Source organism: Salmo salar, chromosome 20 (assembly GCF_965601325.2).
Source record: "Salmo salar chromosome 20, fSalSal1, whole genome shotgun sequence".
Taxonomy (NCBI): Eukaryota; Metazoa; Chordata; class Actinopteri; order Salmoniformes; family Salmonidae; genus Salmo; species Salmo salar.
In genome coordinates this window covers 61,388,144-61,402,735 of record NC_138310.1, presented here as the reverse complement: position 1 = coordinate 61,402,735, position 14,592 = coordinate 61,388,144, and the positions used below count along the sequence as shown (strand labels likewise).

General features: G+C 46.1%; 1 protein-coding gene across 2 annotated transcripts; it reads right to left on the bottom strand.

The window, feature by feature from the left end:
* Positions 1-1,092: 1,092 nt before the first annotated feature.
* ripl1 (RILP-like protein 1) lies at positions 1,093-14,449 on the bottom strand. Of its 2 annotated transcripts, none has more exons than XM_014162681.3 (8): positions 13,602-14,449; positions 12,267-12,381; positions 6,236-6,357; positions 4,588-4,776; positions 3,385-3,554; positions 3,163-3,285; positions 2,928-3,026; positions 1,093-1,809 (listed from the first exon to the last, which is right to left on the bottom strand). In XM_014162681.3, exons 1-8 carry the CDS (start codon positions 13,962-13,964, stop codon positions 1,677-1,679), a joined length of 1,314 nt encoding a protein of 437 aa, XP_014018156.1. In that variant the 5' UTR covers positions 13,965-14,449; the 3' UTR covers positions 1,093-1,676.
* Positions 14,450-14,592: the final 143 nt, after the last annotated feature.

Sequence of the window (14,592 nt, the reverse complement as noted above, 5' to 3'; positions counted from 1 at the left end):
GAGACGTGGAGGAGGCCGTAGGAGGGCAACAACCCAGCACCAGGACCGCTACCTCCACCTTTGTGCAAGGAGGAGCAGGAGGAGCACTGCCAGAGCCCTGCAAAATGACCTCCAGCAGGCCACAAATGTGCATGTGTCTGCTCAAACGGTCAGAAACAGACTCCATGAGGGTGGTATGAGGGCCCGACGTCCACAGGTGGGGGTTGTGCTTACAGCCCAACACCGTGCAGGACATTTGGCATTTGCCAGAGAACACCAAGATTGGCACATTCGCCACTGGCGCCCTGTGCTCTTCACAGATGAAAGCAGGTTCACACTGAGCACATGTGACAGACGTGACAGAGTCTGGAGACGCCGTGGAGAACGTTCTGCTGCCTGCAACATCCTCCAGCATGACCGGTTTGGCGGTGGGTCAGTCATGGTGTGGGGTGGCATTTCTTTAGGGGGCCGCACAGCCCTTCATGTGCTCGCCAGAGGTAGCCTGACTGCCATTAGGTACCGAGATGAGATCCTTAGACCCCTTGTGAGACCATATGCTGGTGCGGTTGGCCCTGGGTTCCTCCTAATGCAAGACAATGCTAGACCTCTTGTGGCTGGAGTGTGTCAGCAGTTCCTGCAAGAGGAAGGCATTGATGCTATGGACTGGCCCAACCGTTCCCCAGACCTGAATCCAATTGAGCACATCTGGGACATCATGTCTCGCTCCATCCACCAACGCCACGTTGCACCACAGACTGTCCAGGAGTTGGCGGATGCTTTAGTCCAGGTCTGGGAGGAGATCCCTCAGGAGACCATCCGCCACCTCATCAGGAGCATGCCCAGGCATTGTAGGGAGGTCATACAGGCACGTGGAGGCCACACACACTACTGAGCCTCATTTTGACTTGTTTTATGGACATTACATCAAAGTTGGATCAGCCTGTAGTGTGGTTTTCCACTTTCATTTTGAGTGTGACTCCAAATCCAGACCTCCATGGGTTGATAAATTGGATTTCCATTGATTATTTTTGTGTGATTTTGTTGTCAGCACATTCAACTATGTAAAGAAAAAAGTATTTAATAACATTATTTCTTTCATTCAGATCTAGGATGTGTTGTTTAAGTGTTCCCTTTATTTTTTTGAGCAGTATAGTTAGAATGCCCTCTGTGGCAATACATTACCATGGTTGTTTATAGTTAGAATGCCCTCTGTGGCACAAACGTGTTCCTGCAATAACCAATGATTGCTGTGTTCAAAATATATCTTGGTATCTTTGGCTAAAAATATTTCTTAAAATATCCCAATACAAATTTGCTTCAGAGATTCAACAGAGATTTGTTGTAGATGGTTACATACCATACACATCACTATAATGTTGAATACAAATACTAAAACAATTACAAAAGCATTATCCATTTAAAAAAGTCCCTCTTAATAATGTCTTGCACAGTTATTGTCAATGCAAAGTGTACAGTTGGCCATTTCACCATTCTGAACCTATTCCTGAGAGAAAGAGAGAGAGGAAGAGAAAGGTATACAGAGCAAGGACGAGGGGGTAATAACAAATAAAGAAGGAAGGCATGAGAGAATGCTCTTCCTTTCTTAGGGCTGCTGTGGAGACCTAAACAGTATGAAAAATCCAGTGAAAACTGAACAGAATGGAGGACAAGTGTAGTTGGATGGGTGTTGAGGGTTGTTATGGTGATTGTTGGGGTTCTGTCTCCGCAGTGTTGTCGGTGTCGCCGATGATTTCCCAGGAAGAAGCAGCGTTGGTTTCACTGGGACTATGGCTGCTGTGGTTGCTGCCGGAGCGGGTCAGGAAGCCAAAGCTAGGAGACAACACAGGTCTAGGATCAGCTATACTAACTCACAACCAGAAGAAACTAAAGGTACACACAGGAGGAGAGAAAACAACACAGTTCACAGGTCAGAGATATTGTCTGAAAGGTTATATGCCGCATAGTCTCTTGTGACCGACTGTGATCATGAAATGGTAAGTGTGCATGTGAGATTTGGTTCTGGTCAGAGTTTCTGAGATCGCATCCAAGATGGCGTAGCAGTGCAAACGTTGTTTGTCGTTCTCTCGTGTAAATTTTGTATTTTTTGTATTTTTTTGTATATATTTCAATGTATTACGTTTGTTTATTCCATGTGTAACTCCGTGTTGTTGTTTGTGTCGCACTGCTTTGCTTTATCTTGGCCAGGTCGCAGTTGGAAATGAGAACTTGTTCTCAACTGGCCTACCTGGTTAAATAAAGGTGAAATCAAATTTAAAAATAAAAACATGTAGTAAGTACTACATTCTGTAGATATGAGGTAGTCCCTGGTTACACCACAAGGGGGAGTAGTCTATGTTTATATTAATGGGCTTAGTCAGAGGCATCAGCAGGTGCTGTGAAAGTTATACATTGAAAGTAAAAGCAGAACAGTGAACAGAGCGGCATCATGTGTTTGAATGTCTGCCTAGAGGTAAACACAGACACACAACAGTATTATCAGGAAACCAGAGGTAGTTTAACATAGACAGACAATATAATCAGGATTCAGGACTTAGCAACAAGTTGATGGAACGATTGATGCATGCTGGAGGCCTATGAAAGAAGCCAAACCTGTCTAACCAACCACAGACCTGCCTCAACTTTGCCTAGCCAATCAGTGGCCTCGAAGTAAGGGTTACGGTAGGGAACTGCATAGTTAACTGAGGCTCATTGTCATTACAAATCAGGCTTTTGCAGGAATTCTCCAATAGAACAAGGTCCTGCATCAGTTTAGCAGAGTAACAACATTGTAACAGGCAACTATTCATACCAAATTTCTAGAACTATCTTCTGATTGGGTTTCTTTGAATGTTGTAAATGAGCTTTAAACATGTTTACATTTCTGTATGTAAATAGCTATGTTAATACATGTGTTGTTTACATTAGAAAAACAGGCCAGTAGTACTTACAGGTTCCTGATGCGAGACTCTTGTGGTTTGCTGTCAGTGCTGTCTGTCTCGGTTTCTGTCTCTGCTCTCCTCTCAAACAGGGGTCCTTTCTCCTCATCACTGTTTAAGGAAAGCACATCCACAAAGTCAGCACTGCGTCTTTGTGTTTGTGTATGTGTGTATATGTGTGTGTGTATGCGTATGTGTGTGTAACTGTGTGTGTGTACCCGTGTGTGTGTGTGTGTGTCAGTGTCACCTGCTGCATTCGTCCTCTGGCATGCCCAACATCTTGGCCTTGATGACAGTTTTCTGTTTCTTTATGGCAGAACGTACAGCGTCCAGCAAGAAGCCTGGACACCGCTCATCATTCAGGATCTCCCTGTGAAGATGACACATATGACACACACATCAGTACATACACACCAGTACATACACACACAGGTATAAAAGGTATGAAACATTCCCCCATAGTATGCACCTCTGGTAGTAGGAGAGTTCCTCCTGCACCAGGAACAGGTTGGCTTTGAGCTCGTTCCTCTCCGTCAGCATCTCTCTGACCTCCTGCTTGGTGAAACAGGGTCTGTTGGGATCCTTCAGGTCTATCACCAGCTTGTCAGTCAGGTCCACTTCGGTCTTACACGGATTGGCCTGTTGGGATGGAGAAAACACAGGTACACTATCACAATTTACTTAATGTAACAACAGTCATGTGTTTTATGGCTAAGGGAAACAAAATGTTGTTGTTCACCTGGTATAACACAGTCAGTGAACTTCACAGTCTATGAAATTGTCTAAAAGCAATAGGAAAAGCATAATACCCATCAAAATGATGAGATTTGGCAAAATGTGTGACTATTACAAAGTAACAAGACAACATTTTTCTTGTAGTGAGATTTCTTAGTCACATTATACTGTTCGTGGTCAATACATACATGTAGATCTTGTGCCAACAGTGTTTCCTCTCACAACAATGAGTTGACTCCTTTGTCAGAGAGAAAAGTCACAGATATGACCTTCATTTCTCTTATCTTAGTCATAACAAATATTTCAAAATGGCTACAGTTTCTTTTACAGGGAGAAGAGTTTAAAGAAAACAAAGGCCAAGTGTAAGACTTGGCAGAGAGAGGACAGTGACAAATGTTCAAAGATTAAAGTTCAGCTACAAAATAAACTGAGGGAGAGGGCAGGACACTAAAAGTTCTCTAGAGAAATGACAACAAGGTGTAACAAACAAGTCAGTAAAGTGAGTCAGAATACACCACACTGGATGACTAATGTTTATGTAGTATTATAAACTTGGTACTTTGGGTCCTGGATACTGATTGGCTGAAACATCATTTCAACTGTGTGTATATCAGACAATATACCACAGGTATGACTCAAAAGTACTTGTTTACTGTTGTATTTATGTTGGTAACCAGTTTATAATAGCAATAATGCACCTTAGGGATTTGTGGTATATGGCCAACAAACCACACTCCCTCGGGACTTTTTGCTTAAATATAATATGAAGGTCCAAGGCCAAATCAAAAATGGAAATTAATCCTTGCCTTTCAACAAGGAACAAACACACTTTTACACACACAGAGCCACCCACCCATCCACACACATACAACCCCCCACCCCATGCATGCACACACACGCACACACACTCCACCGCTTTCACACAGACACTTCTTACCGTGCCAGCAGCAGCGTTGGCCTTTTCCAGCTGGGTGGTGAGGTGTTCTATCTCTTTCTGTTTCTCTCGGAGGTCTGCCTCCATGTCAGCCTTCCTCTCCACAGCACTCTTCATCTGGGCCGTGATGATGCTCTGCTTGTGTCTCAGCTCCCCATTCATCTTCATGAAGCGCTCCAACTGCTCCTGCATCTGTACACACAAGTATGTAACAACACATTAACATAACACTCACATTACATACATATACACTCATTCACATCCAGGCGGATGATATGATATGCTAGATATCATAGGGGCCTTGGTGGGGGTGCAGGGACTCATTGGGAGCAAGAGGAGAGGACCATATTAGACAAACACAGGGGGTTACTCCCATAAACAGAGAAACATGTTCAAGCATCATTTTGAGCAAACTTAATTTAGAAGGCCCAGGGTTCTAGGTAAGGTGAAAAGCCTAGAACCATCAACAAACACACCCAGCTCGAGCTGGAGTTTTAAACCATTACTGTGTGACAGAGAGAGCTGCTGTGAATAAGGGAGGGGATTCATGGCCCAGACTTGTCTCCAAGGTGTGGGTTATGCTCAGCACAAACCCATAACCATAACTACTATACCAGTACTGTTTCAGTATCATGTTTTATTAGTCGTATGTACACATGGTATGCACCGTCCAATGAAATGCTTACTTGCAGGTTCCTTTTGACAATGCAACAACAATAAATAATAAAAGATAAGAATATGAACATAAAGTAAATGGCTCAGTAGAATAGAATAAACATTTTAGTATAAGTATAATACACAATGTATAGTCCAATATTTACAAGTGTTTGGGGGAACGGAGGATTGGGGGGAAAGTGTTTGAATTGTGCAGTATTAAGCAATCATAACAAGAATCTGGTAGTAGCAGTTGTGATGTGTGTGTAGCATGAATGTACACTGAGTGTACAAAACATGATCTTTCCATGACATAGACTGACCAGGTGATTCCAGGTGTAAGCTGTGATCCCTTATTGATGTCACTTGTTAAATCCACTTCAATCAGTGTAGATGAAGGAGAGGAGACAGGTAAAATAATTATTTTTAAGCCTTGAGACAATTGAGACATGGATTTTGTATGTGTGCCATTCAGAGGGTGAATGGGAAAGACAAAAGATTTAAGTGCATTTGAACGGGGTATGGTAGTGGGTGCCGGGCGCACCGATTTCAGTGTGTCAAGAACTGCAATGTTTCTGGGGTTTTCATGCTTAACAGTTTCCCGTCTGTATCAAGAATGGGCCACCACCCAAAGGACATCCAGCCAACTTGACACAACTGTGGGAAGCATTTGAGTCAACATGGGCCAGCATCCCTGTGGAACGCTTTTGATACCTTGTAGAGTCCATGCCCAACGAATTGAGGCTGTTCTGTGGGCAAAAGGTGCTGCAACTCTATATTAGGAAGGTGTTCCTAATGTTTTGTACACTCAGTATATATATATATATATATATATATATATATATATATATATATATATATATATATATATATATATATATGTGTGTGTGTGTGTGTGTGTGTGTGTGTGTGTGTGTGTGTGTGTGCGTGCGCACTGAAGCGTGTCTGGGTACACTCGTATTCAGATAGACTGTACATGTAGTCTTCTTGTCCTTACCGCCTCCACCTCTTTAGACACGCTGGCTATCTGCTGTACTTTGGCCCTCAACTCATCTCTTTGCTTGTCAACCACCTCCTTCAGTTTCAGCATCACCTCCCGCTCCTGCTGTTGGACACGGTCTGGAACACAGGAACACAACAATACAATATCATCACTGTGGGTTTTCAATGGTCAACAGAGGCACAGAGACAACACATTAGGGCACAAAAAATAAAAGTACAAAAATAAAAGCGCAGTGGAAAACGGAAATTAATGTCCAGGAAGTCCCTAATGACCATGACCCAGTAGTTCATCAACCATCAACAGTCGGTCAAGACTAAGTCCCCAGCCAAAGCTGCTCAGTGGAGTGTATCTTAAGGTCTCTGGTTAAACAGTAAAGACACTTAAGGATTATCCTTCAGCACATGGTCATCTTTAAGCAGTCTGGTTTATACCTGTTGATTCAGACACACTACTCTGGACGTGTAATGACTGATACATAACCTATGGTGGAGCTTGTTTTATTGAACCTTTATTGAACTAGGAAAGTCAGTTAAGAACAAATTCTTATTTACAATGACGGCCTATCCCGGCCAAACCCTCCCCTAACCCGGACGACGTCGGGCCAATTGTGCGCTGCCCTATGGGACTCCCGAACACGGCCGGTAGTGATACAGCCCGGGACTGCAGTGCCTTAGACCGCTGCGCAACTCGTTTTGATTTGGATGGACATTGGAGACACTAATGTTCCTAGGCCAAACTGGTGCAATAAAACTTAACAACAAGCAGCTAACATGGACCTCTTGGTGGGAAAACTGGTTTCAGCATGTAGTATGGCCGGGGCCCATAGAGGTACTGCAGGGGGTCCACAATTTTCTATACTTTTTTATAAATAAAACAAAATGAGAGCCTGCCTGCCGTTCTGTCCCTTTCTGACTCTGCCTTGGACTACAAACCTCTGCCTACCCTCGACCTGCCCTTCGCCTGCCCCCTTGTAATAATAAATACTCTGAGAACCGAACCATCCGCCTCTTGTGTTTGCATCTGGGTCATATCTTGAGTCGTGATAGTTACGAACTGGCCCTGACTGACCCAGCAGACTCGGACCAGCTCCGCAACGCTGTCTCCTTCCAAGGAGCTGCCATTGGAAGACACGAAGAGGTACTTTAAAACCTTATGGAAGGATTCCAGACCTTGGCGGAATGCCATTACCACACTTTCACTACATTGCTGGAGCAATTCCAAGGATTATCAACTGGGCAATAAGCCACTACAGTAACACCCCAGACTCTCAGTAACCCCGCTACCAGCGGCGCTTCTCCCCAGCCTACCCCAGCTTCCCGAGAACCCCGCTTACCTTCTCCGGAGCGCTATGCTGGAGATCCTGGAACCTGCTGGGCGTTTCTCTCCCAGTGCTCCCTCATCTTTGAGGTACAGCCCTCTTCGTTTAATTCGGATCGGTCGAAAATAGTGTATCTTATAATGCTGATGTCTGTAAGGGCGCTCGCCTGGTATACAGCAGTGTGGGATCAACAATCCGCCTTTTGCCTTAGTCTGGAGGATTTTGTGATGGAGCTAAGGAAGGTGTTCGATTCCCCGGTGTGCGGGAGAGAGGCAGCTTGGAAGCTACCTCGTCTGAGTCAAGACTCCCGCAGTGTGGCAGACTACGTGGTTCACTTTTGGACGCTGTCCACGGAGAGGGCCTGGAATCCGGAGTACCTGTTCGACACCTTCCTTCGTGGATAATCGGAGGAAATCAAAGATGAACTCACAATCCGGGAGTTACCCAGGGACCTCGACTCCCTCATAGCCTTGAATATAAGGATCGATGGGCACCTATGGGAACGCAGGAGAGAGAGGAGTTCTGTTCTCAGCCACACTCGCCCGTCCACGTTTTCTCCCTCGCCTCTGAAGAACCCCGGAAGTCCCCGATGCCTGCATTCCCGAGAGAATCCGAAATCACCCGAGCCCCCTCAGCGACTCGTCTCCTCCTGAGCCCATGCAACTGGGCAGAGCTAGATTGTCTCCTAGCAAACGTTTACGCAGGCTGAGCTTCAACAGTTGCCTGTATTGTTGTACTACAGGACATTACATAGCCACCTGTCCAGTAAAAGAACAGGCTCATCAGTAGGTACGGGTACGTTGGTGGGCCATACAGGGAGTCTCCAAACTCACATTACTTGTACTCCTCTCCATGCTGTTCCTCTCCTGCTGTGGGGTGGCCGGTCAAAATGTCTTCGGGTGCTCATTGACTCTGGGGCTGATGAGAGCTTCATGGACGCTACCCTGGTATCTGAGCTGGGAATCTCTACTCAACTCCATTCCCATGGACGCCAGAGCTTTGACGGAGACTCCATTGGCAGGGTTACTCACAGTACGGTTCCCATTAACCTGCAAGTGTCAAGTCCCTACAGTTTTTACTAATTGCATCTCCTCATAAACCTGTGGTTTTGGGATGTTCATGGCTCCAGAGGCACAACCCCCTGATCCACCTGGCTACTAGTTCTATCCTGGGTTGGAGTCCGTTCTGCCATGCACATTGCCTTAAGGCGGCGCAGCCTGCCCTGGGTCATCCTTCTGCGGGCTTGGGAAAAGCCTCGGATCTCCTGCGGAGTACCAGGACCTCCGGGAGGTTTTCAGCAAGGCTCTTGCCACATCCCTTCCTCTGCATCGACACGATGATTGCGCTATTGACCTCCTCCCGAGCACCATGCCACCTCGGGGTCGGCTTTATTCCCTGTCTGCCCCGGAGACCAAGATCATGGAGGTATACATTAAGGACTCCCTAGCTGCCGGGATCATGCGTTCTCCTGCCTCCCCAGCCGGTGCAGGGTTTTTCTTTGTGGAAAAGAAGGACAAAACCCTGCACCCGTGTATTGACTACCGGGGCCTCAATGACATCACTGTAAAGAATTGATACCCACTACCAATCCTCGGCTTTCGAGCTTCTCCAAGGGGCGACCATCTTTTTGAAGTTGGACCTTCGGAATGCCTACCACCTGGTTCGGATACGGGAAGGGGTATATTGGAAGACAGCCTTCAACACGGCTAGCGGACATAACGAGTACCTGGTTATGCCATTTGGTCTGGCCAACGCACCTGCAGTGTTCCAGGCCCTGGTCAACGATGTGCTCTGTGACATGTTGAACCAGTTTGTGTTTGTCTATCTCGACAACATCTTATTATATTTTTCCTGGCAACTCAAGAGCATGTTCGCAATGTCCGACAAGTCCTCCAGTGCCTTCTGGAGAACCAGATGGATCCTGACAAGGTGAGAGCCGTGGTGGATTGGCCCCAACCCACATCCAGAGTGCATCTGCAACGTTTCCTGGGATTTGCTAATTTCTACCGCAGCTTTATTCAGAGCTACAGCACCCTGGCCTCCCCCCTCTCTGCACCCCCCTTTCCCAAGGTTCTGTTCATGTGATCCCCAGCTGCTGACCGGGCGTTTCTGGATCTGAAGCACCGTTTCACCACAGCCCTCATCCTAATCCATCCGGACACGTCCCGTCAGTTCGTGGTGGAGGTTGACGCCTCGGACATTGGAGTGGGGTCCGTCCTGTCCCAGGTTTCTGTCCAGGACCAAAAGCTGCATCCATGCGCTTTCCTCTTCCATCGTCTCAATTTCGCTGAGAGGAACTACGATGTGGGAAATTGGGAACTTATTACGGTCAAGATGGCACTGGAGGAGTGAAGGAACTGGTTCGAAGGGGCGGAACATCCATTCTTAGTGTGGACCGATTGTAAGAATTTGGAATATCGCCGCACCGCCAAGTGCTCAACTCAAGGCAGGCACGTTGGGCTCTTGTTATTCACTCAATTCAATTTTACCATCGCCTACTGCCCTGGGTTCAGGAATGTGAAGCCTCACGCCCTCTTCCGCCTGTATAGTTCCGCTGCTACACCATCTGACACTGAGTCCATCCTCCCTACCTGCTGTCTAGCAGCTACACTGGTCTGGGGTATTGAGAACCGGGTCCACAAGGGGCCATGTTCCCAGCCAGACCCCAGGGAGGGGGCGGCTAACCAGATGTTCATCCCAGATTCAGCCCGGTCCTGGAATGGAGCCATTCCTCTAAACTCACTTGTCATCCCGGCTCCCGCCGGACCCTGGCTTTCTTCCACCAACGTTTTTGGTGGCCCACCATGGTTCCGGACGTCTCCGCATTCGTTGCTGCCTGCACTGTGTGCACACAGAACATGACTCTGTGGCAAGCTCCGGCAGGCCTCCTTCAACCACTCCCTGTTCCTCATTGCCACTGGTCCCATGGTCCCATATATCCCTGGACTTTGTCACTGGTCTCCCTCTGTCTGATGGCAACACCACCATCCTTACTGTGGTGGATAGTTTTTCCAAAGCTGCACATTTCATTCCCCTTCCAAAGTTACCCTCAGCCAAGGAGCAAGCCTAGGTTATGGTGCAGCACGTCTTCTGTATTTATTGACTTCCGGTCGACATGGTCTCCGATTGGGGTCCTCAGTTCTCGTCCAGGTTCTGGAAGGCATTCTGCACCCTCATTGCATCATCGGCCAGCCTGTCCTCCGGGTTTCATCCCTAGTCTAACTGCTAATCAGAGTGAGCCAATCAGACTACTCTTCGCTGCCTCGTCTCTGCCAAACCCATCACCTGGAGCCAGCAACTTGTGTGGGTGGAGTACGCCCGCAACTCGTTCCCTGCTCGGCCACTGGACTCTCGCCCTTCGAGTGTTCCTTGGGTTACCAGCCCCCGCTCTTCCCTGAGCAAGAGGAAGAGGTCAGCATAGCCTCGGCCCAGATGTACGCTGTCGGCGTACCTGGAAGAGAGGCCGGTCCGCTCTTCTTACGACCACCTCCAGGTATCACCGGCCTCCGGCTCCCCACTATCGGCCCGGGCAATGGGTATGGCTGTCCACCCGTGATCTGCCCCTCCGGGTGGAGTCTCGAAAACTTTCCCCCCGTTTTATTTGTCCATTCCCCATCTCTAATGTCCTTAGCCCCTCTGCTGTTCGTCTTTTGTTGTCCCTGCCTGCCTGCCCTGATCCTGAGTCTGCTGTTCTGTCCTTTTTTTGACTCTGCCTTGGACTACGGACCTCTGCCTGCCCTTTTGCCTTCGCCTTTGTTATAATAATATTCTGAGAACCGAACCATCCGCCTCCTGTGTCTGCATCTGGTTCATATCCTGAGTCGTGATACAATCTTGTTGAATGATACTAGGGTTGGTGCTCTTAGCAGCTTCTATAGCACAGCGTGAGTATAGACTACTAAGCAGGGACGAGATGAATAATGAATATCTTACTAATACTTAATAAATTTGTGTAATAATACAAATATACGTGTCTATTATAGTCTATTAATTTATATGTATCTTTTCTGCTTTGTTCGTCTTTCAGTATTTACATACCAAATGTCACATTTACGGTCACACATTCACTTCCCAAATAAACAAACACCGGAATTTCTCAGTCAGCAATGTTTTTCTGTGTGATTACCACCAGAAGTATATACTCTGAGCCAGCTTTGCAGTAACTCCATTCCCGTGACACGCATTACTTTGGGGTACTTTACCTGTTGTGGTGGGTAGTATGTTTGCATACACACATGTGAGAAGGGGATTGTTTCTAAGAGGTGTGTGATATATTATGTATGACAGAAAGTAAAGTCAAAGAAACTAACCTTCCTGGACATGGTTGCCCCTAAGGCAGATGTTTAAACTAACTTTCCTGAGCATGGTTGACCCTAAGGCAGATGTTTAAACTAACCTTCCTGGACATGGTTAACCCTAAGGCAGATGTTTAAACTAACCTTCCTGAGCATGGTTAACCCTAAGGCAGATGTTTAAACTAACCTTCCTGAGCATGGTTAACCCTAAGGCAGATGTTTAAACTAACCTTCCTGAGCATGGTTAACCCTAAGGCAGATGTTTAAACTAACCTTCCTGGGCATGGTTGCCGCTAAGGCAGATGTTTAAGGCTGTTATTTATCAACCAACCTCCCTAAATATCGTTGCCCTTAAGGCCGCTGTTTAAGCCAATTGCGTGTGTGTATGTGTGTTTATGTGTTTTAAACCAACCTTCCTGGACATGGTTGCCCCTCAGGCAGCTCTGTAACTCCTGATTCTCCATCTGTAGATGTAATACCTGGGCCTGCAGCTCCTCGCACCTCCTCCTCTGCTTCTCCACCTCCTCCTGCTGGGGGACAAGGAGGAGCTGTTACAGACTCTGGGTTAGGAGGAGACACACAGCATACCCACCATAGAAATAGAATGACATTCTAGTCATTCTATTTCTATGGTACCCATAACCATTGACTTCTAGTGAACTCATTGCCCACAGCCAGAGGAGTCTACAGGTACTTGGTGGTGAGGAAGAATAGGCTCCTAATTAAATCAAAGATATTGATAGCTACTGAGTGCTAGCTGAAGAATGTTCCAAGTGAAAGAGAAAAACAAGCCAACAAGACCAATAACAGACAGTGTAATCAGGTGTGAGACAGAAACAACGTGTTGTAATGAGGATGGCCCATGGTGTGGTGTGTGGTGCATAGACATGTGGTGTAGTGAAAACTGTAGTACAAACATGTTTCCTCTTATCATATCAAATCTATGATCGTTGAGATCACAGACCAGATAACAGTGACTTCCCTAATTATACTGCGATATAGCCTGGGTTATTTTATATTAAACACTGCCCAGTTTCTCCAGAGATACATCTGATCAAGACCGAACTGTGTGATGTAGTAGGGAATTGTAGTTTCCAACATGACAACATTCTACATAGCTTACTGCAGACAATGTGGTAATTAACTACATTGACCATAATCCATTGCATGGGACTTTTATTGTTTAATTCTGCGTTGTTACAGCATTCAACCCACGTAATGCACCGTGCAGTTAATGTAGTTTTATTTTATCAAAACCGAAATCCGTGATACATACTGTGGCAATAGCGACCTGTCAATAAAAACACACGAGGGACATCATAACGACAATGGCACGAGCGTCCATTCTGAACACACCATTCCGTGATGTTACATAACAAAAACGACATATAGTCCACATTTCGCTTAGGCAACTAATACAACTAAAATGGAGCCTTCTCTATGTGGGAATAGTTGCCAGTGGTAGGTCTACACTCTACACACAATGTGTCACACAGATAACAAATATGTTTTGTGAGCTGTCACTTGCCACTGAATGGGCATGATGAACAACGTGGCATGCTAACGTGCAGCAAGTAGTATAGTTATTAAATTGCACCCTAGCCGTCAAAACAATTCAATTTCTACATTGTTGCAGCAACCCCAAATCACATATCTTCAGTGTTGTTACAATCCGCTAATTGAAACGATACGTCACTGGAGGAATTATCTGCCCCATGTTACTACCATGTTATTACCACCGACTCACCCGCTGTATTTCGTTCTTGCTTTCTTCGCATTCTTTCACATTTCTCGTCTTCTTCTGTACATTAAGTGTTTCGAACGCTTTAAGTAATTCTTCTTCTTTTGACTTGTGGGCATGGTTCCGCGATGCGAAGCTCTCCAAAAGTTCTAGAACTTTGACAATTTTAGGCACCAGTCCTGTGGCGCTCTCTTTACCGTAGCCGTCAATAAGTGTTTCCACTTCCGAGCCAATCAATTTGGCTATTTCGTATACATCGTCCACAGTTAGTGCTGAACATGTCCTTTCAAAACACACCTCTGTCTTCCTGACGTCTTGCTTTTGATCGTTTCTACCGTAATCCTTCTCCATTATTGCACAAGTGTGCATGCAAGTTACTATCGAAACCCAGAAATATAAAGAACGTCGTTCTCACGGTGACATGACAGTTCCCCGGCGAAAGAGTCGAAACACAATTAAAGCGAAAGTGTTCTCGCAATAAACAGGTGTCTTAACTACACCGCGATATGCTGCTGCATCTAAACTTAATGCATTCTTCAAATCGTCACCCTATGCTTGAACTTGACTCTGAGTTGCATGCGTGGTCAGAGACGAGAACAAACCCGTTCTAACTTGAACCTCATTCGAGTATACGTCACACATTTTACCGAACCCTAGTCTAGAACAATATGAGGCCCAATTCAAATAAAATAACATGGAGTTCCTCATCGAGTAGTCTTGAAAAAACAGAGCAGTGTACTGTCGATTGGACGCCAATATTTCTGCCCACTCTCGGCTTGTTTATCATTCAACATCCCTCCTACTTTCCTGACCAATGTAATAGGAGTTATTTATTTTACCTTAAATTAACTAGGCGAGTCAGTTAAGAACAAATTCTTATTTACAATGGTGGCCTACCCTGGCCCAACCCGGACGCTGGGCCAATTGTGCACCACTCTACTCCCAATCACGGCCAGGGACTGTAGTGACCTTGCACTGAGATGCAGTGCCTTAGACC